Source organism: Falco punctatus (assembly GCF_963210335.1).
Source record: "Falco punctatus genome assembly, chromosome: 1".
Classification (NCBI taxonomy): domain Eukaryota; kingdom Metazoa; phylum Chordata; class Aves; order Falconiformes; family Falconidae; genus Falco; species Falco punctatus.
This window is the reverse complement of record NC_137580.1, coordinates 104853044-104878831: the sequence shown is the minus strand read 5'-3', so window position 1 is coordinate 104878831 and position 25788 is coordinate 104853044. Positions and strand designations below refer to the sequence as shown.

The following is a 25788-nucleotide window of genomic DNA, read 5'->3' as shown; positions in this document are numbered from 1 at the left end:
CACACAGGAGGATGCTTCAGTGCATATCAAAACTGTCTTAATGCAGCAAGCACAGACAAATTCCTGTGCCGTCACATCAAAGGCAACCCAAAGATCCTAGACAGAAACCTGGATCTACAGGTGCATTGGGTGGAACTCAGTCCATAACATGCATCTCAAAAGGTGCAAATATGTCACACACAGGGAAATAATTAATATTTTTTTCCCACACAATAGAACAGTTCCAGTTAGAAGGGACTTATGAACATCTAGTCCAACTATCAACTGTTTTTTTGACAGAAACACTAACACTGATAGGAATGAAATACACATGAAGGTTACACCACAGCACACACCATGCCTCTTCCATTTTCACTCAATGGGAAAACAAACTATAGCCACGAAGATACTCAAGATCAAAGACAATGGGCATCAGCCCTGGATACAAGTTATGGAGGATGAAGCAAGCAAACCTTTTAAGTCAAAAGGATATGTCATAACTATTTGCTGACATCTAAAAGCCATAAAAGACTGTCCAAAATCCAGCTTTTATCACCAGTAAGGAAAGACCCAAAAGACCTAGGACTTGATGACCACTGTCAGTTTTTCTCCATGTCACACAAGTGTTCACAGTTACAAGAATGGGAGTGGGTAGAATCAACATGTTGTTGTGTCTGAAAATAAAATCACCTTCCTTTTCTACACAAGTCCTACAGAGTTTTGTTATATTACTTTTCCTACTTGCATAAGCATCAGTGGTCCAACTCTCCTCCGTATTAGTCAGAAAAACAACTTGACAATTACTTCTTAGCTCTTCCAACACCCACTCAGAAACAGGGAACCACTTCAGCTAATAGCAAACAGGAGAGAGCCCATGCTACTGCACTAATAGGGCTAGATAAGAGGCTGATTATTGCACGCAAACTGAAGCTAGTTTCTATTCAGCCAATTAATGCAGATGCAGATCTATTGCATCCCTGCCTGGATCAATCCACACTGACGTGACATCAATGCACACAGGGATCTGTGCCAGAACAAGGGATTTAACATACTTTCCAAATCACATGCACACCAGGGTCTCAAACCTGGACCAGCAAACCCAGCACACCATTGTAATGATTATTCACAGGGAACAGCCCAAAGTATCACACCATTCAGTGCCACGGTGAGAGCTGGAGAGCAAAGGAAAACCATGACAGATGCTGGCAAAACTGCCCCGAGATAGCTGATGCTCAAGAGTGGTGCTGAAAAGGAGAAAGCAGCCACTGCTTTTCAGTGCCGGGTAAGTAAAGAGCAGCAGTGAGAACACCATTGCTCACTGGATACCAAGGGAGCAAGCACATTCCTGCCCAAATGGTGCAGCTGACCCATTATATTCTCTGTCCCAACCTGAGTGTACATTAGGGTCTACAGCTGGCTTATAATGAAAATCTGAAGTCATCAAGGCTGTTCTGGCTTCAGTTCTTGTTAAAGATGTTGAACATCAGCCCAAGTTTGGTCAAAAGGTTACACAGGTTTTCAAATCATTCCAGCTTGCAGTGACCAAAGGTTGATTTAGGGTTTGCTGTCAGAGCATATTCTCATTTACAGTCCTACAAGCTGCCATAAAAAGCCAGGTGAAGATCAGAGTTTCTGCCGATTTGAGATATAAACAAGATACAACACCATGTGGATAGGAAAAAGGATACTCACTCACTCTGGGATCATCACAACTCCAAGGACAAAGGACAGATAAATAATCAGCTTTTTATGTACTTCAGGAATATGTTCCTCTCTTTCTCCTGTTTTTAATGCTTTTAATGACTTTCAAGAGAGAAATTTACTTTTACCCTGTCTCTCCTGCTTAAACCAACAAAGACCAAAGCTTAACAGCTGAACTTGCAGCAAAAAAAAACCAGATTGCAGGGTGAAATTTTACATCCCAGAGTTTATAGTATTCACATTTGTCCAGGTCTAGGAGTGCAGAGTGTCAAAGGACACTCACTCTAGGGGAAAAAAAAAAAAAAAAAAAAAAAAGTCTCCACTAGACAGAGACATCTAAATGCTCATTCATGTCCCCCATTAAGTGTATGAAGAATCTTGTTACTTACTGTTCTGTGAAGAGCTTCCAGTTCTTTGGTTAGCAGCCTAGCTACCACTGCTAGTAGTCATTCTGCTTCCCTAAGACAAGTGCAGGGCAAGACTGATACCTTTGTACAGACACATCATACTGTAAATGAATTTGAACTACTCACATAGCAAGGAGGATGGTTTATTTTCCTGTGTAGCTAATAAAAAGCTGCTGTCTCGCTGTGAGTGCTAATATTAAGACAAAAGCAAGAATCTTCAAGTTTATGTTATGTTAAACATAAACCACTACAAAGCCTCTGCATCCCACCCAGACAGACTAGATGCAAGAGAAATAACTGCTTATTTATGTTTCCACAAGGACTAGCAAGTACATCGCAGCAGGACAGTGTTCAAGGCAACTTTGGCAGATCACACTGGGAGATGTGTTCAGCAGATAACAACTGGAGAATGCTTGAAAAGCCACTGTTTGCTTAATCACTTGAGGGTAAGTTTGAAAAGATCAAATAAGCCAAGTTGAGGAGTAGCTTGTTCCCCTTATTTAATGGCCTATAATATTTTACAGTGCAAAGCCCTGCAGCAATACAGCTAGCTGCGGCCTTTGGAGCCATCACTACACAAGTACTATGAGCCATATGGATTTAACAACTCTCAGCACCAGTAAAAAGAAAACCAGAACCTTTGTTACTTAAGCACAGGCCTCTACCATCGAAGCTAAAAAACACTGGCTGACAACAGCAATAGGTTTGTCTCTATTGCCCAAATTGGCCACTGGAGAAGAACTAATTAACCAAGATACTTCACAATTTCTGCCAGTGTCTCAATGGTACCACAGCTGTTTCTACAGCCGAAAACACTCCTCCCATGAGAACAAGACCTGACACCTTCAACAGAAACCTCTAGCACTTGAGCTGGGGAGCCACATTTGACATGGTCACTGGCAGCGGGAAGTAGTCTAAATAAAGCCCATCTGCCATGAATGTTCTTCAAGGTTTTTAAAATGAAGGACCACCTACCAATCAACATAGGCACCTGCACTGTCCACAGTGGATATACACCAGAGACTTCTTCAGCATTACTGCTACAAAAGTCATTGTTTACAAACAAATTAAACATCAAGTTATGAATCCTGCCTGGGTCTGTTTTCTTCTTTTATGCTTGTGTAACAAGGAGCATATTTCATGTAGAGGAAAAAAACCCAAAAATATTGTAGCATTTTCTTCCACCATCTCCTAGTATCTCCACAATCAGGTAAGGACTATGACATCTCCTCATCACGTATTTCTATAATCCTTCTGACTTCGTTAGAACTGTTGCTCAAACTAATTTAAGCCATTGCCTTGGGCAATCTTGCACCCCACTCTTAATTACTGCAATGCGCTTCTATTAGATCTGCCTGCGGTAGAGGCATCAGCCATCCATGGCATTGCAAGACTTAATGAACAGCAAATAAGTCACAAGCATTATTAGTTTTTGCATTACTCATTTGATGGCATTAGCAACCAGAAAACCGCAAATGTTACAAGAATTTTCCTGTCAAGAAAGAACACATGTAAGATGTGGTTGCATCTGTAGTATGACCCCGATGTTGCCTTTCTTATATGCTGCACCCATTGCTACGCATCTCGAAACATCTGTGCCTTTCCAGTGACTGATTATCCAGAGACACGCAACAGTGCTCTGTATCTATAAGAGGCCGGGGACTGAACCCTGAGTTTATTACAGAAAAGAGCTGGAGTAAGCTGCTTGCCAGAAATCCAAACTCTAGCCAATAAGTCCCTCCAGGCTCACTTGGAAAGGTCTTGTAACCTCATTGCCGTATGCCTGCTGGGCTCAAAATGAAATGCAAACTTGCATGTTACTTGTGGATTTGGACACACTATCCAAGGAGGAGACAAATCAGGAGCCTGAGCAAGAAGCATATGTTATGAGCCTAGAATAAAATTTATCAGTCTTCAATGAACTTCATGACAGGGGATTTTCACAGAGCCATTCCTTAACGTCTTTCCTGCTTTGGTGGTTGAGGGACCTAGTACAACCTGTTTAAATCATGATGTTTCACTCTCTTACACATTTTGATAAATATTTTATTAAAATGTTGTTCAAAATCTAGCTCATGGTGCATAGAATCATAGCTGATTTCCTCAGAAAGTTCACCAGCAAGTTTTTCCCAGCCTTCATTTATTTAGGAACTGTAAAGTTGCTGAAGACCCGTTCAACAAGTGTTCTTTACACTGCAGTGACAATCAGGATATCTTGCAGTGCTACCCTTGTTTAGGAACTGATTAAATGTTTCCTACTTCTTGTAATCACAAGCGTGTAGTCATTAAAATGAGTCTGTACCAACTTCTCATCCAGTTTTTGAAAAACATATTAGCCCTTAATGACTATCAATTATGTTATTTTTAGAAAAGCTCATTTGTGCTGATGCCATTTTCAGTTGCATATGTAGCATGCACCTAATAACTACTCCAGCTAGTAATCAAAGTTAACCAATATAATTATTTAACAGTACAACATATTCAAGTCCCATCAACTACAAAAGGCATATTCCTTTCCCAGCCAAATACTTTCCTTCACAGATGCAACGCACCCCTTATGGTATTTAAGATCACAGGGCTCAGATGTGCAGCACCAATTCGGAATAGCTTTCACATGAATTAAGCAGGAACAAGGCTGAAGTCCCCGTAGATGCTGAAACCTGACCTCTCTGAGAAACACTGACACACACACATGCAGGCCCCCCTTCCCCATAAGCATTTTAAGTGCTGTGTGTCAGGCAGTCTCATGGATCCATCAGTAGTAAACGTTACACCTGGTCAGAGCGTTTGTAGCACCAGACTCCAGCACGGCATTTCTTCTCCCGAGTTTAGGGCACAGCTTCACTCTACTACCTTCCACAGACTCCATTCCCTTCCCCAGGACCCCATCACCTTCAGAATCTTGTTCCATTTAAAGGTTCGTGCATTTGATTACTCCTGCCTTTCTGACTGTCCTTAACAAAACCTCACTTCATATTTCTGCCCATCTCTACAATTTAGTCAAGATTTGACTGCATTTTAATCCTAGTCTACCACGTACTCCCAGTACTGCTCAGCCTCCAACACACCGAGATCTCATCAGAGCACGCTCTCCGTTCCTGAACTTTAAAATGAAACAGTGAGCCATACTGGACTGAGAACAGTCCCCGGTACAACTTCATTTGATACACCCACCTGCACTCACACAGTCTGAACCCTTACTAATTACAGCACAGGGGTTCTTTGAGTGAACTGTGTATTTTGAAGTTGCTCCACCTAACGTACGTTCCTGTAGCTTCCCAAACGGAGCTGTACTAACTTTGCTGTCTTTATCCTGCTAACTAGCTCACGGAGAGAAGACATGATGTTGGAATGGCACGCACTGAACATGGCTTTGCCTAGCACTTTGCCACGTTAAACTAAAATTCAGCTCCAGTAGAAATTATCATTTGGGAGAACACTTTTGCTTCCCCTTTTAATAACCAGGAACTGAATAAGAATAGAATCTAGGATTCGTTAACATGGGAATTTGACACCTACCTCTTGCTTTCACCTTGAAGTTTTCTACAAAACATGAAACCAGTCTCACACTTCTCCATCAAATCCACTTCTGCTCCTACTCCTGGATTGCAACCCCAGTTCCACCTGCAACCCAGTTCCTTGCAATCCCATTTCCACCTGGCAAGGCATCCCAGAATAGTTGTAACAGCTGTACTGGGGATTTAGTTCCCCAATAAATCTCTTCTGCCTGAAGAAAGCTTTTGTGTGGATGAGGCTCACCCTGCTTAGGTACTGCACTTGCATGAACTCTTTATTAAGTCAGTATTTTCAAGTAGCCCACAACTGGAATTAGTTATCATAGAAGACAACTGTTATTGTACCAATTGCATTAACTCATTTAAGAAAAAGCCTACATTAAAAAAAAAAAAAAAGGCGGGGGGGAGGTCCCTAAGGAGGATCTCCATCTGCCTCACCCCTAAAGCTTGACTCCAGTTCAGCTTGCTACCAACTGCACTGCTCCCTGTAAACTCTACGTCCTTCTCTCCCCTTTGTCTTGCAACACCTTATACCCTTCTTACCACTTACACATGCAAACAGTTTGCACTGTCAACAGCTTTGTTTAACATTATTAGAAAACTCTCTGCAAAAAGAGTACTTTGGTCTGTCCATCTGCTGTCTGTGGAAAGCTCGCAGTGAAGCCTCCCATCTTCAGGAATTTCCTTCACTCTCATGTCTTTAAACCTCAGCACTATGAGATATTCCTCCATCACATACGAAGTGACAACTCATTATTAGAACAGCCCTGCACAGGAATCTTTGAACTCATGTGGTGCAAAGTTCTCATCTCTCCTCCAGCACGTGAAAAGACAGAAATAAGAGACAACAGCAGAACTGAACTCAGAGTCAACACATAGAGGTGAAGGCTATATCTAGGGATGAAAACCAGGAATATTCCCCTCATCCCTCCCTTATCCTCATCAACATTAACATCTACATAAGTCTCCACTGCTTCTAGGGCCAGACATCCAGGATAATTAAAAGTAAATAAATTACTGTGCTCAAAAGATATGCATATCAGGCATTACTGGGCCACTCAAGTATTCTCCTGGAAGAAATGTAACAAGTTCTTCCTCAAGGAACCACCCCATTCAATGTTGCTGTCAAACATGTTAAGTCCACACATTTCATAATTAAGCCCTTGAAAAGCGATGGGGAGGGAGCTGTGATTTCATAAGTGTTATGCTCAAAAATTAAGCACAAAGCAGCTTGTTAAATGGGCAACTGCCTCGCAAATCCAGTGAAAGAAAGATACTCCTCTTCACTGCCACCCCTCCCAACTGTAGGCATTCCATGTTAAAGGCCTAAGCCTCACTCTCTAGTCCTGATCAAAAAACCAAATAAGTTATTGCAGCAGCCAGGAAGCTCAAAACCAGCTTCAGTGGGTGGTTTTAATTCTTCTGCCACTGTTATCTGTAATTCACTTGAAAGGCATTAAAACAAACAGTGAACACCAGTTAGGAACTATTCATCTCATTTAGCTCTTTCACATGCAACTAGTAGTGTGGTGTGCACTCCAAAAATTGCTAACTTGTAATAAACACAACCCCTCCCTTCCTCCACCACCTCTGACAGGAATTTGTCTAGAAAAAAAGAAAAAGGGTGGAGTTTTTCAGGAGAATGTTTTTCATTATTTTGGTACTAACTACATTTGCAGGACTGACATCATAAAGTGTCACATCCTCCTTTTTCCAGAGGAGGCCACCACAGCTGCTGCATGAACTTTCCAGCATGCTCTGCATCAGTCCAAAGTCCTTAACCTGGTCAGAAGTGATGGCTTAGTTAAGTTCTCCAACCTTTGGGCTATTTTCATGTGACTCTTAATAACAGCAACCGTCTACACAAAATTGCTTCCTCCAGGTCATCCCTCCTTTATCCTTAATGGTCCAGCAACATCAACTCATCCCACAAAGGTTAGGAAGGCAGGCAGCAAAACTAGTAGCCGTCACAAGATATCTCCAGATTTGGATACTGGAAATCAAAGGATCCAGCCCTCACACATCCCAACCATCTGTGAAAGCAGCAAATACGTCACATGGGCTAACTCCCCAAGTTATGAACACTCAACCTCAGCTCTCATCATTATACACTTCTCTGACTCCTCCAAAAGGGCAAGAGTTCATCTTGTGTAACTCATGTTCCGACAGGTTTTCAGGGAGATCACTCTGCTAGCTGTGGCTTACCAAAATAAATATTTAAAAGGAAACAAAAAAAGTGTCCTGTCCATCTTGTCCATTCACTGCTCTTTGAGCGGATGACTGTCCTCAGGATTAGAGTTTAGCATGAGCTGGTGATAATTATTCTAGAATAATACACTAGTGGTAATTACTCTTACTCTCCCTGCAGCAAAAGCAGAATTGCTTCTATGTCAGAAGCATTTCTAAACCTAATGAAATCAAAGCCATCTCTATTTTTGTTAGGTCATCCTTCTTTTGCAAGATTTCACCACAGATTGTGAAGTCTGATAAGACCAAATACTTAAAAAACCCAACTAACCAACCCCTCCCCAAACCAAACGTGAACTGCAAACCCATTGAAGGATACGGCCCTCATGGATTTGGAAAAAAAAAATACAAAAAAAGGGGGAGGGGGGGCAGGGAGAATAAAGAAGTCAGCTGTGTTTTGAAATCCCCTCCAATTCCTAGGCAGATTTAGAAGTTCACAAAATAGATTTATTATCCCAGGGGCTGTAATAAGGTGAGTCTTACATATGGGAAAAAGCCACTCCCTTCCAATAGCCTCAAGAAAATAAAAGGTCCATCATAATGAGGATGAATGGGAAAGAAGTGATAATTCTGGGGGAAGACAGCTCTGAAGAGAACATCTACATGAGAAAGTAGTGAGTTAAAAGCACAGGCCTGAAGAAGGCAGTAAGGATTATGAAAGGAAGATGAACACTGTCAAGAGGTTGTCGTATGGGCTCTTCATACCTCTCACCCACACCTCTCAAATTCTAGAGGTCACCCAGGCGCACAAGTTTCAATATCTAACTAATCAACCACCCAAGAGGTGCCTAAGAGTGCTTAAAGAAATCTAATAGAAAATACTTAAAGGCTTTCAGGTCCACCACCCTCAAATCTTTGTTTGAGTCAAGAGAAAGAGATATGCAGTGCCCAACACTTCCACTCTTCCATTCTCCCGGCTAATCAAACTGATCCCATCAGAAAGTCCTAACTTGCTAAAACACACATTAGTGCCAGAGGCGAGTAAGAATTGGCATTGTTTGCCATTCAGTAACTAGCTACTGAAGTCAAAGGTCTACTTTTTCCACCCCCCTGCCTCGAGCTCTCCTTACAGGCTCACAGCAGAGTTCCGAGAGCACTGTGTCCCCTCGGCTGACCTTACAAGCAACAACCTGAAAATTTCACTCACCTACTCCTGTGACCAGCACATTATAACTCCTCAATGAAAGCATTTTCTTTCTGTGGACCTTTTCCTAGTTGTTTATCTGCTTTGTAGAGTGTAAAACCCTTTATGTTCTTTACAGGATCGTAAGCAATCAAAGCAGGATGCATTGAAACCAGCATTGCCTACATCAGCTTCAGTCACCAATTGAAAATATTTTTGACAACAATTGCCTCTAATATAGCCCAGCTCATCAGTACTTCCCTGCTTTGTCACCGAAGCAGATAAAAAGACCTCAAGAGCCTCCCAGCCTCAAGGCAGAACCAACCCAACCCATCTCTAATGGGCAGAAATTAAGACCCTACTCAATTCTGTAGACCATCTATTCTAATAATTCACCATTTTTGGTCTTTCCAGCAATTCTAGGATCACAATTGCTACTGTACTGTTTTTATACACTAAAGACTGTTGCACAGAAGATGAAACTTCTTTAGGAAGCAGCAACAGTGGCAGAGACATGAAAGAGCCATCCCTCGCTACTGGCACCTGTTCTGTATAATGGCAAAACCTGCTTTACTATAGTAGTAGGAGCCCAGAAGCTCAAGTCAACTACCCAGGATGTCCTCCTCAGCTCTTTCTCCTGCTGCATCCCACCACCTCCCAGAAAACACGGCCATCTTATAATTCTATCAGGACCTATGGACAGGCAGAAGTTGTTAAAGCAGCCCCACATGTATGTCTATTTTGACAACAGTTGGCAGAACCCTGCCAGCATGGTGAGAATGACCCCAGCAGACCAGATACACAGAGTCTTGCAGCCTGATCCCGTGTTAGCCCTGCCCAAGTTAAGGTTATGTCCACTGCTATTAGAAATAAGGCAAATTAATAGGAAAGACATTAACTATAAGTAGGTGGGTCTGTCACTTGTGAATTAAGAATTACAAAGCTAAGACAAACAGTAGCATCCAATATATTTGGGAAAGCAAACAAATATCTTCTCAAAATATAAAAGATTCTTTACATACCACAGTAATTTGATGGGAGCTAAAACAATTGGAAGAATGTAACAGTACAGCATACAGCTTTTCTAATTATGTTAAGATAACATCTGCAGATATTTAGCACTCCAAATATTTTGACATTAGGTGCTGAATAAAATTCTCCCTGTTCAGATTAAAAATGTCCAAAAAAAATGAAACCACTCAGATGCTGGAATGCAGTGTCAGAATCTTTGGAAATCCGACAGGGATTTTTTTTTTTTTTTGACTGTGTATCAAGAGAAGATGAACATTTAGAAATTGTTCGAGTAGTCACACAACACTGATGCCAGAAAGCGCTCTCAGCAGGCTGTGGATTCTTCCAACAGTGACCACACACTCCAGGAACTCCTCAGAAAATTTGATCAAGGGTGACACATGTTATGCCTGAAGCCAAAGGTTGCTGCATGGTCAGCATGCTGATGGGAGTGGATAGGAATTGGGTGACACATTGTAGAGTAGTTTAATACAGGACAGAAGGTCCACCTGAAGTTTCCCAAAGAGGCCATCAGAAACACAAGCAGGAGGAGGTATAACATATGGAGGAGCAGGAGGTGTATGATACAGAAGAAAACATAAGGGAAGCTACTATCTAACACTTGTGTACACAAACATCATTACTCAGAAAGCTGCTGTCATACATCAGCAATTCCATCAAAGGTGATCAACTTGTTTTAATATTTTTTTATGAAATATTTTCGAAGGTAGGTTTGCAGAGTTAGTACATTTTACTACATACTTACTAATTGCTTTACTAACTAGACAATTATTACAAAACTCAGGTTGCACTTAGTCTATAACATGTGTTCACATACTTCACTTATTGTATTTAAGCAACATTAAATTTTGGAATGAGAAGATATTTTTAGAAGCAAATTTGCTGTGTGGAACCAAATGTTGGACTTTAAAACAAAGATCTCAAAATTTAAAAGCAAAGTCGTATTTCACTAAAGGAATTCTTGAGCCAGAGTCTAGTACAGAACTACACAGGTGCAAGGATCTGTGCTAGATCCAGACTTGAAAGGAAGGTGCCTCAGCCTGCCAGACATTTGCAGCATGGAACTGCCCTGCTATCCAGGAGCACCAAGACAGCCTCCCCTGGGAGCATTTCACTGTTGGGACAGAAGCTTTTGTTTTGGTTATGGCAGGAGTTGGACTCTGCTGGAGTGGAAAAACATCACCGTCCTAGGATTCAGCAGCAGTAGGAACAGACTGCAATGCCCCGACTCCCACTGTCTTCTCTTACATTTTCTCAGTTTCTAAGGGTATGATGAGGGATGCTCAGTAGCAGTGAAGAGCTACTGTGATATTATGGGAAACAGTACTCCATAACCTTCATGCTGTATTTTCACATAGATTGACAGTTCTATGTTTAACAGTTCACAGGGGAGCAAACCAAGACCTGGAGAAGTAAGGTCCCATTAACACCAGTTCGAATACCCTTCTTTTTAGAGCACTTTAATGGGCTTTCAAACTTTCAGGTCTCTAGTTTTGATGTTCATTCTCATGGCCTCATCAAATTTTCTATCCTAATTGCATTTGCTAGTTTAACATTTTCCTGGCAGTGTTGTTCTGCATCTCTTCTCCAGAGACCAAGAAACTGTGAACCAGCAGTAAAAAAGGAGAGGGTTTTTACACTCTACCATACAGAGACAAAATTTTCTTATGCTGCTTTCAAAATTTTAAACACATGGGAATCTAAGAGGTTTGAAAAATATCAGGATGACAAGATGCAAACAATAGTTATTAAAAGTAGGTAAAAATATTCCAAGAACTGAAATGGGGGGGTGGGGGGTGTTGAGAAAAGAAAAGAAAAAAAAAAAAAAAAGGAAGTTCTCAAACCATTACTTTAACAAGGCTACTCAAATTTCCTACACTACTTGCATTCTTACAGAAAGAAAAAAACCCAAACAGTAAGCTTGGAATCCCAATGGCATCACTTTAGAGGTGCCAGGGTTACCCTTAGAGCTGCTTTTTGCTCAAACAGCTAAGCTGTCTACCATCAATCTGCTTCTGGGATAAACAGGACACTGGCTACTGTCCCAAATTCAAGCAACATAAGAAAGAAATCTATTTTAGATTTGTAAAGTGAAATAAGACCATGTCTAACTGGAGAGCTCCAGGGCAATGCTGAGTGCCTGAACTTGCTAGGGACAGTTTTCTTCTCCCGAGAGATAGCACTTGCCTTTGAACTTTCAGCCATATAGAAAAAAGGCTGAGTTGAAATGTCAGCATCATCTTGGATTCAAATCAATCAGCTTGATGCATGATTGCAATAGCTAAACCACTTCACCTCTGCACTGCCCTCACCCATATGTTCTTTATATCAGCAGTAAGCAGACTGGGTGGCTCAGTGGATTAATTTCCTGTCCTAGGCTTGGGCTCCACTTTAAACAAAACAAAAAACCCTGAAACTGGAAAATAAAAATTAGCATCTACTGACAGTTAAATTCACCAGACTTGTTTGCATCAAGTCTCTTTCTCCATCCGAGAAAGTTGCAAGAAACCCTCTAGGAAGCCCCGATACAACTGGTGATTTTTAACTATCCACTCAACTAGCTGGTCACAGTTGTACAAAAACGATAAAGGAATTAGAGACCTTTCAAATGCTGACATACCTTTGGGTGAGGGCAAAGCAACAAAGGCAAGGGGGATGAGCCCCAAGCAGTGTTCACTTAAAAAAGGAAACAATTGGAATCAGCCATCCCCGCCTTAGTAAATTAATACCCCACCAAGCAGCAAAATCTCCACCCATTTCTAGAACTAGGCTTCCTCCAGACCGTGCTGCTCTTTATCAGCTACAAGGCAAGAGTTAAATTCCCACGATAATTTAAATCTAAACAATGTGCAGCCTTCAGCATTAATGTAGGTGCCTGCCAGCTGGTGACAGTTAAGTGGTTACTTACTCCAGCTAAACTTATTAGCTAAGGGTCAAGACACTCTGTAATAATCAAATTGCATTTAACAGCTTGCTTTATCAGTGTGGTATGTTACTGTGGATGAGTAACTGAAGGTGTGTTACAGCAAGCCATTCTCATCATAAGACTGTCATACTTCGGGGCTAGACACCCACACTGGACTGTTTCCTTTGTAAAAGAGAAGCTGACCTGTCATTTGGGAGATAACAAGCAAGTATGCATGTCGGAAACAGCTGCACTGCAGCCTTTGACTGATTTCAAGTTCTTTGACTTGGTTTCCTTGGTTCACCCTCCCACCATCCTATCTTCCCTCATAAAATGCTAAAAGAAATAAATTTTAGAAGGGCAAGGAAGGCCTTCCATAAGGACAGCTTGTAAAAACAATCCATCCTTCAGATAGGTTACAGTGGCTCCCCAAAGACACTGTTCCAGAACAGCACAAAAAAATGAGCAAGTATCAACCCTGCTCAACAGGGATAAAGAAGGAATCAATAAATAGGATCTCTCAAGCCTCAAGATGCTAAAAACGCTATCAAGACTGAAGAAGGGACCCCACAGCCATACCCATGTACACACAACTCCCAAAACTGCTCTGTGTGCTTCATCAATCCATTATCTCCTGGCTTAGTCTGTCCTACTCATGAAAATGCAATCTTACTATTCCAGGGCCCATTGGGAAAGAAAACTTTTTACTTCAGCCTCTGGAAACAGGAGACATCTTGAAGTGGAAGCTCAAAGCCCTTGTAATTGCCATTCTGCTGACACATGGAGAACAAGAGTGACTGTCAATGAATTAGAACATCTGCAACACAGCGAGAAGGAAAGTTAAAAACAGTGCAGGTCTAGCCTGCCTTCAGTCATACCTGCCTCGCATCAGCTTCAAAAGCACCAGCTACACATACAAGTGAAATGAAATATTGAGGAGAAATCTAACTAACACCAAAAAAAAGGAAGCATTTTGAGATTCTACCCTGCTAATTTGCTGTGGCTTCATAACTGCACTGGTTTTGTTTTGTTTCAGTTTAGTTTTCTGTTTTCTTTTGTCTGCTGTTTCCAGGAAGGACCCACACAGATGTAAGCATCTTACCCTCTCAGTGGAATCAGAGTTGTAGCAGGAGAGAGTGCAGAAAGGGAAGAGTACAAAAAGTTTTCTATCAGGTTGCCAAAGAGCCCTAAAACCTCTTCTCAGCCTTTTTTACTTGCAATACCATGCAACACTAACATTAAGAATTAACATAAGGAGCAAATAAATGCTTCAGTTTTAAAATTGATACCTCTGGACAGCTTGAGCAGCTATGCACACTAGTTAGCAGCATCAATATTGCTGCTAGAGATTAGAGTGGCACAACCCTGCTGTACTAGGAAGGGGAGGCGGGGGGTTATATATATTTTTTTCCTTTCAAGAATACGGAACTGTTGGTAGCACCAGATGTTCTAAGGAGCCGGGGGGGGGGGGGGGGGGGGGGGGGGTGCGGGGGGGAATGTAAAAAGAATCTCACACATGAAAGTGAGAGCTTGCTACTGGTTTTCTGCTCACACTCTGCAGACTGTATCCAAGCCCAAAAGAACAGTTCCACCTTGAAAACTGACTGCATAAAATTGTCACCTCATTCTACAGACCTGCTCCTGTGAGATCGCTGCTGACTTTCTCAAACAAGCTTATGTTGGCTTTTTATTTCCACTGAACTCTGCTGAGACAGATCTGGCACTGCGGGAGGGAGCTGGATTCTCTCCTTTACACCAGCAGCACCACTAAGCTGTAATTACTCACACCTGTCCAAACCTACAGGCACGAATGGGCTGCGCACACAGGCTTCTCGGGTCCCTGGTCAGATCCTCAGCCAGCCTGAGCTGCAGCTAATTTGGAAATAACTTCTGCCACAATCCTCAGCATCCCTCTTCCCTGCAGCAACAGGTAAAAACCCAAGCTGCACACAGCAGCTTCTCTTCCCAAGGCTCACTTCTTTTAGCAGCATGCTAAAATGCAAAGTTCTCTTCTGCAGACTGCAATTTAGGGTAGCTTTGCCACTTTTTAAGACTTTTCTTGAACTTCTGGGAAGCTATTGTTTCCTCAGCAGCCTGAAGCTGCTGTTTGCAACCATCATTCTTTGTAACTAGGAAGTTGTTTTGTTAGTCAAGAGGTTCACCTGCATTATGCAATGAGCACCAAGACACCACAGCACAAATTAAGCAAGGTGCAGCTACAAAACAGGAGTTTGAGACGTTGGACACCCCCAACGACCAGCCAGCAGCATTGACCGGATGCGAATGAACAGAAAACTCAAGTCTTAGTTTCTCTCCCATTCATAATAAGCCATGAACACTCATGATGCAGATTCAACAGATGCATCAGTGCCTAAACTTGAAACACGATGGAGAAGCAGGACTTGTTTCAAAGCCCCAGAAGCAACAGTTAAAGCAGAAAATATTAGGAAGGAAAGTGCAAAACATGCCTTTTTGTCCATCATTATAAGAAAGGGAAACTACTTTCTTTTCTTCCAGCTCTGGAAAGAGCCCTGTTTTCCTCTGTGTGAAAGCCCAGATACCAAACCCAGAACTGTGTTTCCACATGCACTGTGGAACTTTACTATTGCACCGGGGGACAGGTAGGAAGGGGAACCAAAGACCCCCGATTTAATTCAAGGCTCTCTGGGAACACTTATTATTTGTGTCCAGACCTTACAGGCATAGCTCTTAGAAGCAGCCATTTAGGGACCAGCTTTCATCATCAGCTACAGCAATCAATGGTGATCACAGTGGAAGGTTGAGAAGATAACACACTGACGTGGAGAAAGCACATTTTCTGAAGGACTGTGCAATTGGGACGCCAAGCATGAGCATATCTATGAACAGGTCATCCCCGAGTACCTATTTCTCACTTTCTTTCCCCCTCCCTGCAATCTTTGCAAGCATTCAGTATGGTTTATTTTCCAAAACCACCTTTCAGAGTGTGTGTGTGAGCATTCAGATAATAATGGGGAGTGAAGAGAACTGGTGATTTGCTCCTGTATTTGAGAGCAAATTAAGAAACAAAATGCAGCTCAACCCAGCCAGTCCATCTGCACATCCCTTTGCTGCTCTGGAAGGACAGATGTGTTGCTGGATAACTTACCCTCTTCACAGTTGCTCCCCGTGAAGCCAGGACAGCACCTCCACTCCAGCGTGGTCACAGTTCGGTAGGACATTTTGTACGTGGGCCTGATGAGAGTCCTGTAACTAACACAAATAAGAAGTCAGCAGAACACACTTAACTACTCAGGGGTGGTGTGTTAACTAATTCAGAGTACATCTTTCTGCCCGGATGTATTCCCAGAGCACCCAGCCACAGAAAAAGGAGACACGCAAAATAAAAGCAAGGGTTTACACCACAGCGTGGATCTGATTCAACAAGCCTTATTTTTCTCCTTAAACCTTCATACTCTTCTGGCTCTTCTCCACATCTCTCCCACAAGTAACACCAGCATGCTTTGTGGAGGTCGCATAACTACAAAGTCACTGCAAGTAGCAGGGATGATGACTCTTGTTTCCCTCTACCTCCATGTGGATTTCTCTGACATTGAACAAAGGCTGGCATTAACCTTTCCTCACTCCGTACTAACAGTGCTTCCAAAACACTGCACTCTCAAAAATTGCATAAATCTCTGGTGTCTTTCCTTCTTCCACCCTCACCACTCAGATCTGGGGTATATAAGCACATCATCGTGACAAAGATTATCATGACACAAGACTACATCAGTGATCTGCAAGAAGCCTGTTTTCCTGCTTGCTGACCTGTGCCTCAGTTTTCCCTACGTGAAACAGGGTTACATTCTTCCTCATCACAGCCAAGGCTCGGTGCAAGACACATTCGTTAACCCCGTGTACAGCACACAGCACTCCCAGGGTCCCAATTAAAGCACAAGTACTGCTATGCCCCGCTGGAAACTAGAGATCCACCTGCAGACACAAGCAGACCTATGCAAGGCAACAGTGACTCCGAAGTCAACACAAAATGGACAGTTGTATCAATGCTTTTCTTTTAAAACAGCAGCCCTTCAAAGCTGGCAAACCAGAGTTTTCTCAGTATACAGCCAGACAAGTCTCTGCTGCTATTCGCGAAGCTAAAAGCAAACACAGAAGTCATACTCTACAAGCTCCCCTCAAAATTCCTACCCTTATTTGACAGCCAAAGGAATTTGGCAAGCACAGGGAGAGGCTGAAGCTTTGGGATTACAGTGTTGCAGGCTACAGCTCGAAGCTTCTCTCTCAAGGCTCGGCAAACACTGGCCTCGAGCACCCCGGTCTCCTGGGGGAAGAGTCTCCTGCCGCAGTGCTGGGAGCTGCCAGGAGACGGAGCGCTGCCCCAGCCTCAGCTGGGCACAGGGCCAACATGGAGCTACAAACTGCATGTATCTCACCCAAACCTCTGCCAAGGGGTAGCTGGCACAGGTGTACGTCCAGGATGGCACTGTGGTGACACTGGTGCAGTTACTCTGAAGAGCAGTGACAAAGGCTTGCCAGGAGACTCTACCCGTGTATGCCTTGGAAAGAAGGCAGCAGCTCGGTCATGGTTAACAGAGTCTTGGGGAAACTAATTTCTCAGCAAGCTGTTGCTGATTATTTATGCCAGCTGCCAAACACAGAAACCAACTTCTATAGCCACCAGACAGGAGGACCGCACAAGCTCAAGCTTCGCCTTGAGCACGGGGCTGCCTCCACTTGGAACAGCAAAGCCCAGCGATGGGAGAGCAATGCTGTCTCCCGAGAACATTACGTCCTCACCCTCCAAGTTGCCAAAAAGCACGCCAGTTACCGCTAATACCGACAACTGCGATCCAGGCACTTGTCTAATATGGGCTGGAGAGAGCCAGCTTGTCCCACCTAGTTCTTTGCACTACTGCATCCAGTGGTATTCAGGAGTCTGCAGTCATGAGCGAGTTTGAGGACTTGGCACCACCTCGATGTAGGTAGACCTTCATCAGTGCTTTTTCACAGAGACCCCCAAGGCATGAAGACTTTTAAGTGTCTTGCTGAGGGTCTCTCAGAAGAGCTCTGGCAAAGCTCAGGAACTGAACCCAAGTCTCCTGACTCCCAGTCCTGGCGTTGGACTCTAGACATCTTTCCACATGTAAGCCTCGAACCATCAGTCAGAAGTTCATGACTTTGTCACTAACACCACAGCTGGATTTGACCTTGAGATGAAAGTCTCCAGCCCTGTTACCAGTGTCCGGAGCCAGCTAGTCTCCAACCACACGGTGATTTTAAAACTATGTTTCTGCCAACACCAAGATGTTAAAGCTCTTTCAAACTTCATTATGAAGTGTGGAGAGTGGCTTGAGCCAGACTGGAATCTTGGCAGCAGTTCTGTGTCGGGGAAGTAGCTATAGTTTAATCCTCAAACGAGCAAGGACTTCTCGGGGCATGAGAAGCTCAGCTGTCACAGCCTACCACCCACCCTGAATTTCCTGGAAGAGTCCTGACATTCACAGCTCTGTTCAGCATTGTGCAGTCAGGCATGCAAAGTGGTCCCAGCTTGCTAGCTCCAGCTTGCTCTAAAGTTGGTCTGTTCTTCTAGCATCATTTTTCCCTAGTCATGTGACACAGCACCAAGGTCTGTTGTTACATGTATCATCACATCACATCCTGCAGACTTCTGACTGCTAGCCCAGAAGGGGAGCAAAGACAACTCCTTTAGAAAAGCATCACCACCCTCTGATACTTGAAGCGTTGCAAGTGAGGGAAAGGAAAAAACATGGGAAAAAGGAGATAAAGAGAAGATACCTGCTAAAGATCAGAAGCCGTGGAATGAAACTATGTGGAAAACACAACAGGCAGAAAAAGGGATTGGTAGCAGTCTAGGGAAGCCTTTCCCTTGGATGTCACCCAAGCCACAAAGACTGGCATTAAAACCTGCAAAATCACAGTAAGAGGTTAGGGTGAGCCACCGCCTACACCTCTTCACTTCCCAGGCAGCCAAAGGATGTGCTCAGCATACACAGTCCCCTTCAGCAAAAGGCTTCCAAGCACTACCAGACCTGCCACTCTGCTGCAAGAGATGGGCATCATACTTGCTGAAGCTCACAGCAAGATCCCAGGGAGTGAGGCAATGCTGAGGGAAGAACCCAGAAAACTCAGCTAGCAGCCACTGCTGTTACTAGATCAGATCAAACACCCAGCTGCCCTTGGAGACTGCCTGAACAGTGTCAGCCAAGCTGATCCACATGCAATCACCATTTGGGAAAAGGAGAGTCTCTTGCTCATGTCTAAGTGGCTGCCCAGGAAGTGGGGAGGGAGCGCGAGGTGACTGATTAACTGATTTAGGGGTATGAAGCTGGAAATGCTGGAGAGGTCAGGACACACTGAGGAGATGGCAGCCACTGAGTCTCACGCCTCAGCACACAAGGATGTATTCTCCTTGCTCCCAAGGAAGTGTCACTGAACACAAAAGCCAGTCATGACACAAGAAAGGGAAAGAGTGTCACATTCTTGGATCACAGCCTCAAAAATCAGGTCAAAGAGAAAGGCGTGATCTCTGCCATGACCCAAGCAGGACAGCCTGTCACACACAGGAAGTACCTTCCCCCTTCATGGCCCTGCCCTTTGACACTTAGAAACAAAGCTATTTGTACATGAAGCCCACATTGAGAGGGAAGGCGTGAAACTCATTTCCACATCACAAGAGACTGTTTTGTTAGTGTGATTCACTCGGCCGTTGCAGTTTGTGCCCGAGGAGACCTCAGTGACCTTTGGAGGCTTCTGTTCATTTTTATTCAAGTTCCAGATTGAAAGTTTCAACATCACTTACTGCTGGGTTTCAGGATAAGAAGAGGAATGAAACTGTATTTTTGACTGGCACAGAATCCAGAAACCAAGGAATCCAAGCTTTCTTTTACCTACTGCTCTCATGGCAATGAAGCCATCTGTCAACCCAGTGAGTCCAGCCCTGTAAATATAAGCAGCATATTGTCTTTTCAACAGGGATAATCCATTTTTGTTATAACAAGTGCTACCATTGCATTAAAATAATACCAAAAAGTTTATGGTAGTTCCTCTAACTTTTGGTACCCATGCTCTGATTTACAGACATTCTAAGCTTCCCCATAGAAGCTTAGAATGTTCTGAAAACAGATTTCTAATACATCAGGTTAAGCAACCTAATCTTGAAGCACTTGGTTGCCTTGGAAAGAAAGGAGGTTGGAAAGAGCTGGACAAGTATTAAGATAGAAAAGAATATCCTATGGCTGTACCCAGAGAGTCTGTTTCTCAGAAAAGCTATCAAGAACATATTTGGTTCCCAACAGCCACCATCCCCACTGCAGGCAGGCCATTGTAACTATCCTCTCAAAGCTTACCAGGCACTGGTTACACCAGGTACCTTATCCTGTCAGTATTCCACAGAGAACTTCACCTCAAACCAGTGCCACAGCTGATGTGGGGACAAGGCATAGCTTTACCATCATGTTTATACTCACAAGGCTGGCTGAGAGCATCACTCTGAATCAAACCTGCAGTCTTCCCCCCCCCCCCCCCCTTTTTTTTTCCCCCTGCAGCCTCACCTCCTCCAACTTCCCTAGCACAAAAGCAGTAGTTCCCCAGGGAAGAATGTAGCCAGAGGAGTTTCAAATATGCTCCTGCAGACACTGGACAAAAAAACAAAACCTGCGGCTGCAGGAGTGTTGGAGGCCACCGTATGTATCTCCTGCCTTTGCCAAAGGGGAGGAAGAGGACTCCCAACTCTGAGCATGTCTGCTTTGCACAACTTACCAAAAGTCTAAAACCCAGAAAACAGAAACTTGGACACCTCCCACCCCAAGTTGTACAGAGCAATGCACTAGTCTCTCAGTCCCAAGAAACAGACAAAGGACACAGACACATGTTTCTATGCCACCAGAGTAATCATCAGCTCCTGTCTTTGTAACAGTTAGATCTCAGTGCTATTGCAGGAGCAGCACTGCGCTTCCCTACCAGCAAGGAGGCAGAGCGGCCAGACAGCATGTCTGGACAAGATCAAAAAGCCTTCAATTAGCAGCCTGAGGACACGTGAGCCTGTGCACACTCTAAAAAGCAGACGGCCCTCCACCTGTGCCCAGCTAGCAGCACACAGCCATCTACACCTGTTCTCAAACCTCAGAACACACTTCTGTGCTACAGCTCAAATCTCTTATACACCCAGAGCCTCTATCTATCCTGTTCGCAGGAGCACTCTTCATCCTCTATTTATACTCTGTGTGTGTATGGGAGAGCAGGCATCTTTTTGCAAGCACATGACTGTGTATCTTGGAGAGAAATAAGGGAGTTAAGCACATAAGAGAGTTTGTGTGTAACTGGACTTCAAATAGCAATCCTAATGCACTGGAATAAGCTCTGTGATTTATTATTCAATTGACTGGAAAGAAAGAGAGAGAGAAGGATTTCCCTGTGGTGTTACTACTTCTGAAACTGAGGAGTAAAATCAGCTACAGGCCAACCTCTTGGGTGACAGATCCCAAACTTCTCCTACTGACCCTGTAGCAATAGCCTTCAAAAGCAGAGAAGACCAAAATGGATGAGCCTGCAAAATTCCTTCTTTGTTACTCTGCAAACTAGCTTGTAAAATCCCTCCAGGAGAAGAAATGTGTTCAGTTTAAATGAAAACAATAAAAAAGAAAACCCAACATTCAAAATCACCAAATGGCAAAAATGATCCATGCAAGATGTGTAGTCTGCTTACATTAAAAATGTCATTGAAAGCACACAGTATTTGTGATAAGCCAAACCAGCCGGAATGCTGAAAGGAAAACAAACCCCATGCAATGACTTGCAGTTGGAAGGGGCACGACAGCCCAGATTCGCTGTGTCGCAAAAATGCTCTCCCCTTCCATCTCTCCCACCTTTGAATAATGTTTGAAGCTGACAGATTAGTAACTTCAAGTTTGGGGTTTCAATAGCTCTTGCTGAAGTACACAGCCCAGGTAAGCCCAGACCTGCACAAACCAGCTATGGGTTTCCAGGGGAATCTTCAGATTCTCTGAAGCCAGGAAGTGCAGCAGAGGCAGGATGCTCAAATGCTAGAGTGAAACAGCTCTGTGACCACCAAGTACAGCAAAAATTCACAGGATAAAAAAAACCCTCACACATCCTTGCTGGGAACATTAACTTTTCTAGGATGAAACAAGTAGAAGAGGAATCAGAATATCCTGCCGCAATCTGAACCAGCATGCTTCCAGAGATGACAGGGATTTTCATAGCAACAGAAGTCTGAAGCAGAAAATGTTTGTTTTCTGAAGGCTGTAACATTCATTTACGTCCTGAAATACTGTTTTACTGAGCACTACAGTCATACACAACTACTCTAATCAAAATAAGGCTGATTTTGGCCAGTGAGGGGATAACAAGTAGTCCTAGTCTCAAAGTCCTAAACCACAGTAAGACAAAAGAAGTACTGTTCTCATCTTACAGGTGAGGTGGCATCACTTGACCAAAGGCACAGGAAGTCACAAAGCTCCAGCAACTGAATGCAGGTCTCAAATCCTTGCCTGACCTAGGAGATCACCCTTCTCAGTGAGCCTCGAGAAGCATAGTGTCCCAAGCACGACAGGACTGTGCATTAGCCTGCAGCTGCTGCAGCAAAACGATTGCCCAGGAGAAGGCTTCCTATTCAGATGCCTGGGTTTACTGGCAGCTGGGTGCAACCATGCAGGCAGCAGAGACCCTGAGATGAGGTTGCCATTGAAACACCAAGCCAGAGACTTTATCCCTTCCTTCAGACAGATAAATGGCATGCGATTTTTATATGTACACTAGGAGCTTCAGCCAGACCGCTGGAAAGTTGCCCGTTCACTTCGTAGCGTGACAAAGCAAAGGCATATTCTATGGTGCACAGAAGCTGAAGCCTTCACTACACAAATGGAGAGAGTTCAAGAATAGATCTGCTGAGGGAAAGCCTCTAGCCAAGACTGCTCCAAAGCAACTCGGCACCCAAGCTAAATAAAGTCTGGGGTGGAGGGCAAGAACTGAGCAGTTCATCCCATCCCAGCCAAGATGACGACATTCCTGCAAAAGAAGTACAGCTGCCAGCTTCGCAAGAGCAAGTGAACAGACAGCAAGGACATCACACAACTGAAGCTGCTAGTCTGGGGATCTCACAGATACTCCTCTGTCAAAGGCTTGACCCTGAGCTGCAGTTTGTGCAATAAGGGAAAGAAAAATAACATGAATGAATGGGAGACAGGAAATGGATTAAACCCTTGTCTGGCCACACTGATGTCTGCTTACAAGCAGAGTCTCTCTAACAGAGAGCCCCTCTCAGCTGTCACCACGAGGTTGAGAGATGCCTTTTTTTTTGGCTAGCGTCCCTTTTGCTAGTGAGCAGTCCGATAACGGGTGCTGGCAGAACAAAAGCTCTCCCAGATATGGTTGACTCCCTGTAAACAAGGACATGAAAACAGTTTGTTTCAAGTTGCAGCTGGGAAAAATACTATAAAGTCAAAATAATGCCAACGGCTTACTGACATTTTGCATTACAGTCAAGCACAACACCATACAAATCTGGCTGTGTCCCCTCTTCAAACTCAGGCACCAGAAATCTCACTAGAGAAGAACAGGAGAAAGCCAGAAGTTTGTCTTTTTTGCAAAAAGAAAGCAGATATATTTACATCACCTGAACAACCACAGGGATACAGAGAGCATAGCCACTACCAGACCTGGAATAAACCTGACATCGCCAGAAGCTAGACTTCCAGAAAACCCAAAAAGACAGATATGCTGGTACAGAGAAGGTAAGGAGGAAAAAGAAACAACATTCTTTGATGGGAATGAAGCATTGGCCCTGGGAAGCTTTCTTGCTGGGACTTGTCCTGTGGAGCAGATACAGTCAAGCAGACAATCATTTAGGACCACAGACAAAATAGAGAAGCTCCTTCGTATTACAGGACGACACTTAACAACTGGTGACCTAGAGAAGGCATTTAGTGACACAAGGGATTCTTTGCTTCCCCTTCCATGAAGCTAGCGCAAGTCCTCTCCTGTGTTTTGTGAAGTGTCACAACAGGACACTATCAGACTTGATACTACTCACACTTGCTTTTCCCTGTCGAAGATATCTACTGAAGACATCCTTATTTAGGATATCCCTGAGGGGTGAATCCCTTGACCTTGCAAGGTATCAGGGCCTGCAGCATTTCTGGACTTTAATTCTGCCGTAACAGGATTAGACAAAACATGGGTAGAAGTGTCTTTTACTGTTAAAGAGAGCCATTGCGGGAAAGCGGCAATCCCATGGGCTCACATTCTGCCATGCCACATCCATGATTCTTTCTTCGAGAAATATTAGTTTGAAACACAAGAGGTAACATTTACCCTAACCACAGAGCAGCTGCCTTCATCTGGCACCACAGACTCGTGTTCATCACAAGAAGACAGAGAGTCCTGAGAAAAACCAGGACAGCTTCCTAAGCAAATAGCAGTGTCATCCAAAGCTTTCAAACATGCTAAACCAGCTGTCAGGGTTTGGGTCGAGATTTTTCAGTTTTGTCTTGAAAAAGTAGGTACAGATTCACTCTCAAACCACTACATTGGGGAAGGCGAGGTGGCACAGAGAAAAAAAAAAGTATTGCACCTGAGTTGAGTTTCCTGCTCTGTTCATCTTCTGTAGGAATTTTCAGAGATCTGTAGAAGGAAGTTGTGCAACATGGTAGTTGGTATAAGCTTACAAGCTCCTTCAAAGCCAATTTCTTAGCAGAAACATAAGGAAAGCAAGTATAACTCGCAAAGAACTGCGCTAGTGAAATAAGTGCTGAATAGAAGAGGGACTCAACTTCCCTGTGACTTTAGGGACTGTCTTTCTCATTGCTATCCTTGGGAGTTTTCATCTGAAAATGGGAGATGGGATTCACCTGAATTAGGAGACAGAGTGACATTTCCTAAAAAGAAAATAATCATTTTGGTGAAAGAGGGGGCAAAAATGTCATTTTACAAAGTAGCAAATTTTAAAAACTCAGCTTGACTCTGAGACAAGAGATAGTCAGTTACTCGCACATCCCTAGATGCCGGCAATATAACATTGATAGGCTGGCCACGTGGACCCAGGAAATAAGATCTCAACCATGCAACATGACTCAGGGTTACCAAAGGTTGCTCACCGTAGTTACATGTCACAAGATCCATAATTTTCAATGGCTGTTTTTCATTCTGTTGTTAGAATTCAGATGCAGTGCGAAAACCAAGCAACCACTTGTAAAAGATGTCTCGGATGGGGATAACTTATTGAGCGACCCACTCAGCTCTCAGGACCTCAGTGGCTTCGACTTCATTGCTACTTGTTCTTGGGGCTCTCCCTTTTGTACAGTGGCAGTACAGGAAATTATCACGAACCAGCATGTGCCACTCCTGCTTTACCTTTGTTGATAACTGGGTGGGCTCCTGCGTTTGTCAGCAGCTTTCTGGAGGTCCTTGGGAAAAAGAGGTCCTCGGTCTTTCTCTACTTCATGCAAGAATGTCACACAACACAGGATCTGAGGACAGACGGTATAGTCATTTCCTTGGAAGGGTGCCATTTGCTTTGCTTGCATTTCATCCCAGTTGCAGAGGGAGCAGAGCATTAGTGTCCTACTGTCTCTTCTGGTAGGTTTCTTCATGGTGATAGCCTTCCAGAAACACAGCTTTCCATCAGCTGAGCTTTCACCAGCCGAGATCTTAAATATTAATAACCCCAGCTTCTTTCCATGATACTTTCACATATAAAGAAAAATTGAGAAGTGTGCTGCCATTCTGCATTGTCTCCAAACAATTGGACTCATCAGGCAAATGAACCAAACTACATTTGAAACTGAAAACGTTCCATGAATAACAATGTCACAACAACACACATTACTGCTAAAGCCTCTAGGTTAACAATGTAAGAATCAA

At 43.6% G+C, this 25788-nt stretch overlaps 1 protein-coding gene across 4 annotated transcripts in view; it reads right to left on the bottom strand.

Annotated features, from left to right (window-relative positions):
• COL26A1 (collagen type XXVI alpha 1 chain) overlaps positions 1–25788 on the bottom strand; it is a 191930-nt gene that overhangs the window by 127035 nt on the left and 39107 nt on the right. For 3 of the 4 annotated variants that reach the window (XM_080365412.1, XM_080365414.1, XM_080365413.1), the window contains exon 4: positions 16037–16140. In XM_080365412.1, coding sequence (XP_080221538.1) covers positions 16037–16140 — 104 coding nt within the window. The remainder of the gene's footprint in view (positions 1–16036; positions 16141–25788) is intronic. The other variant, XM_080365411.1, reaches the window with a different exon arrangement.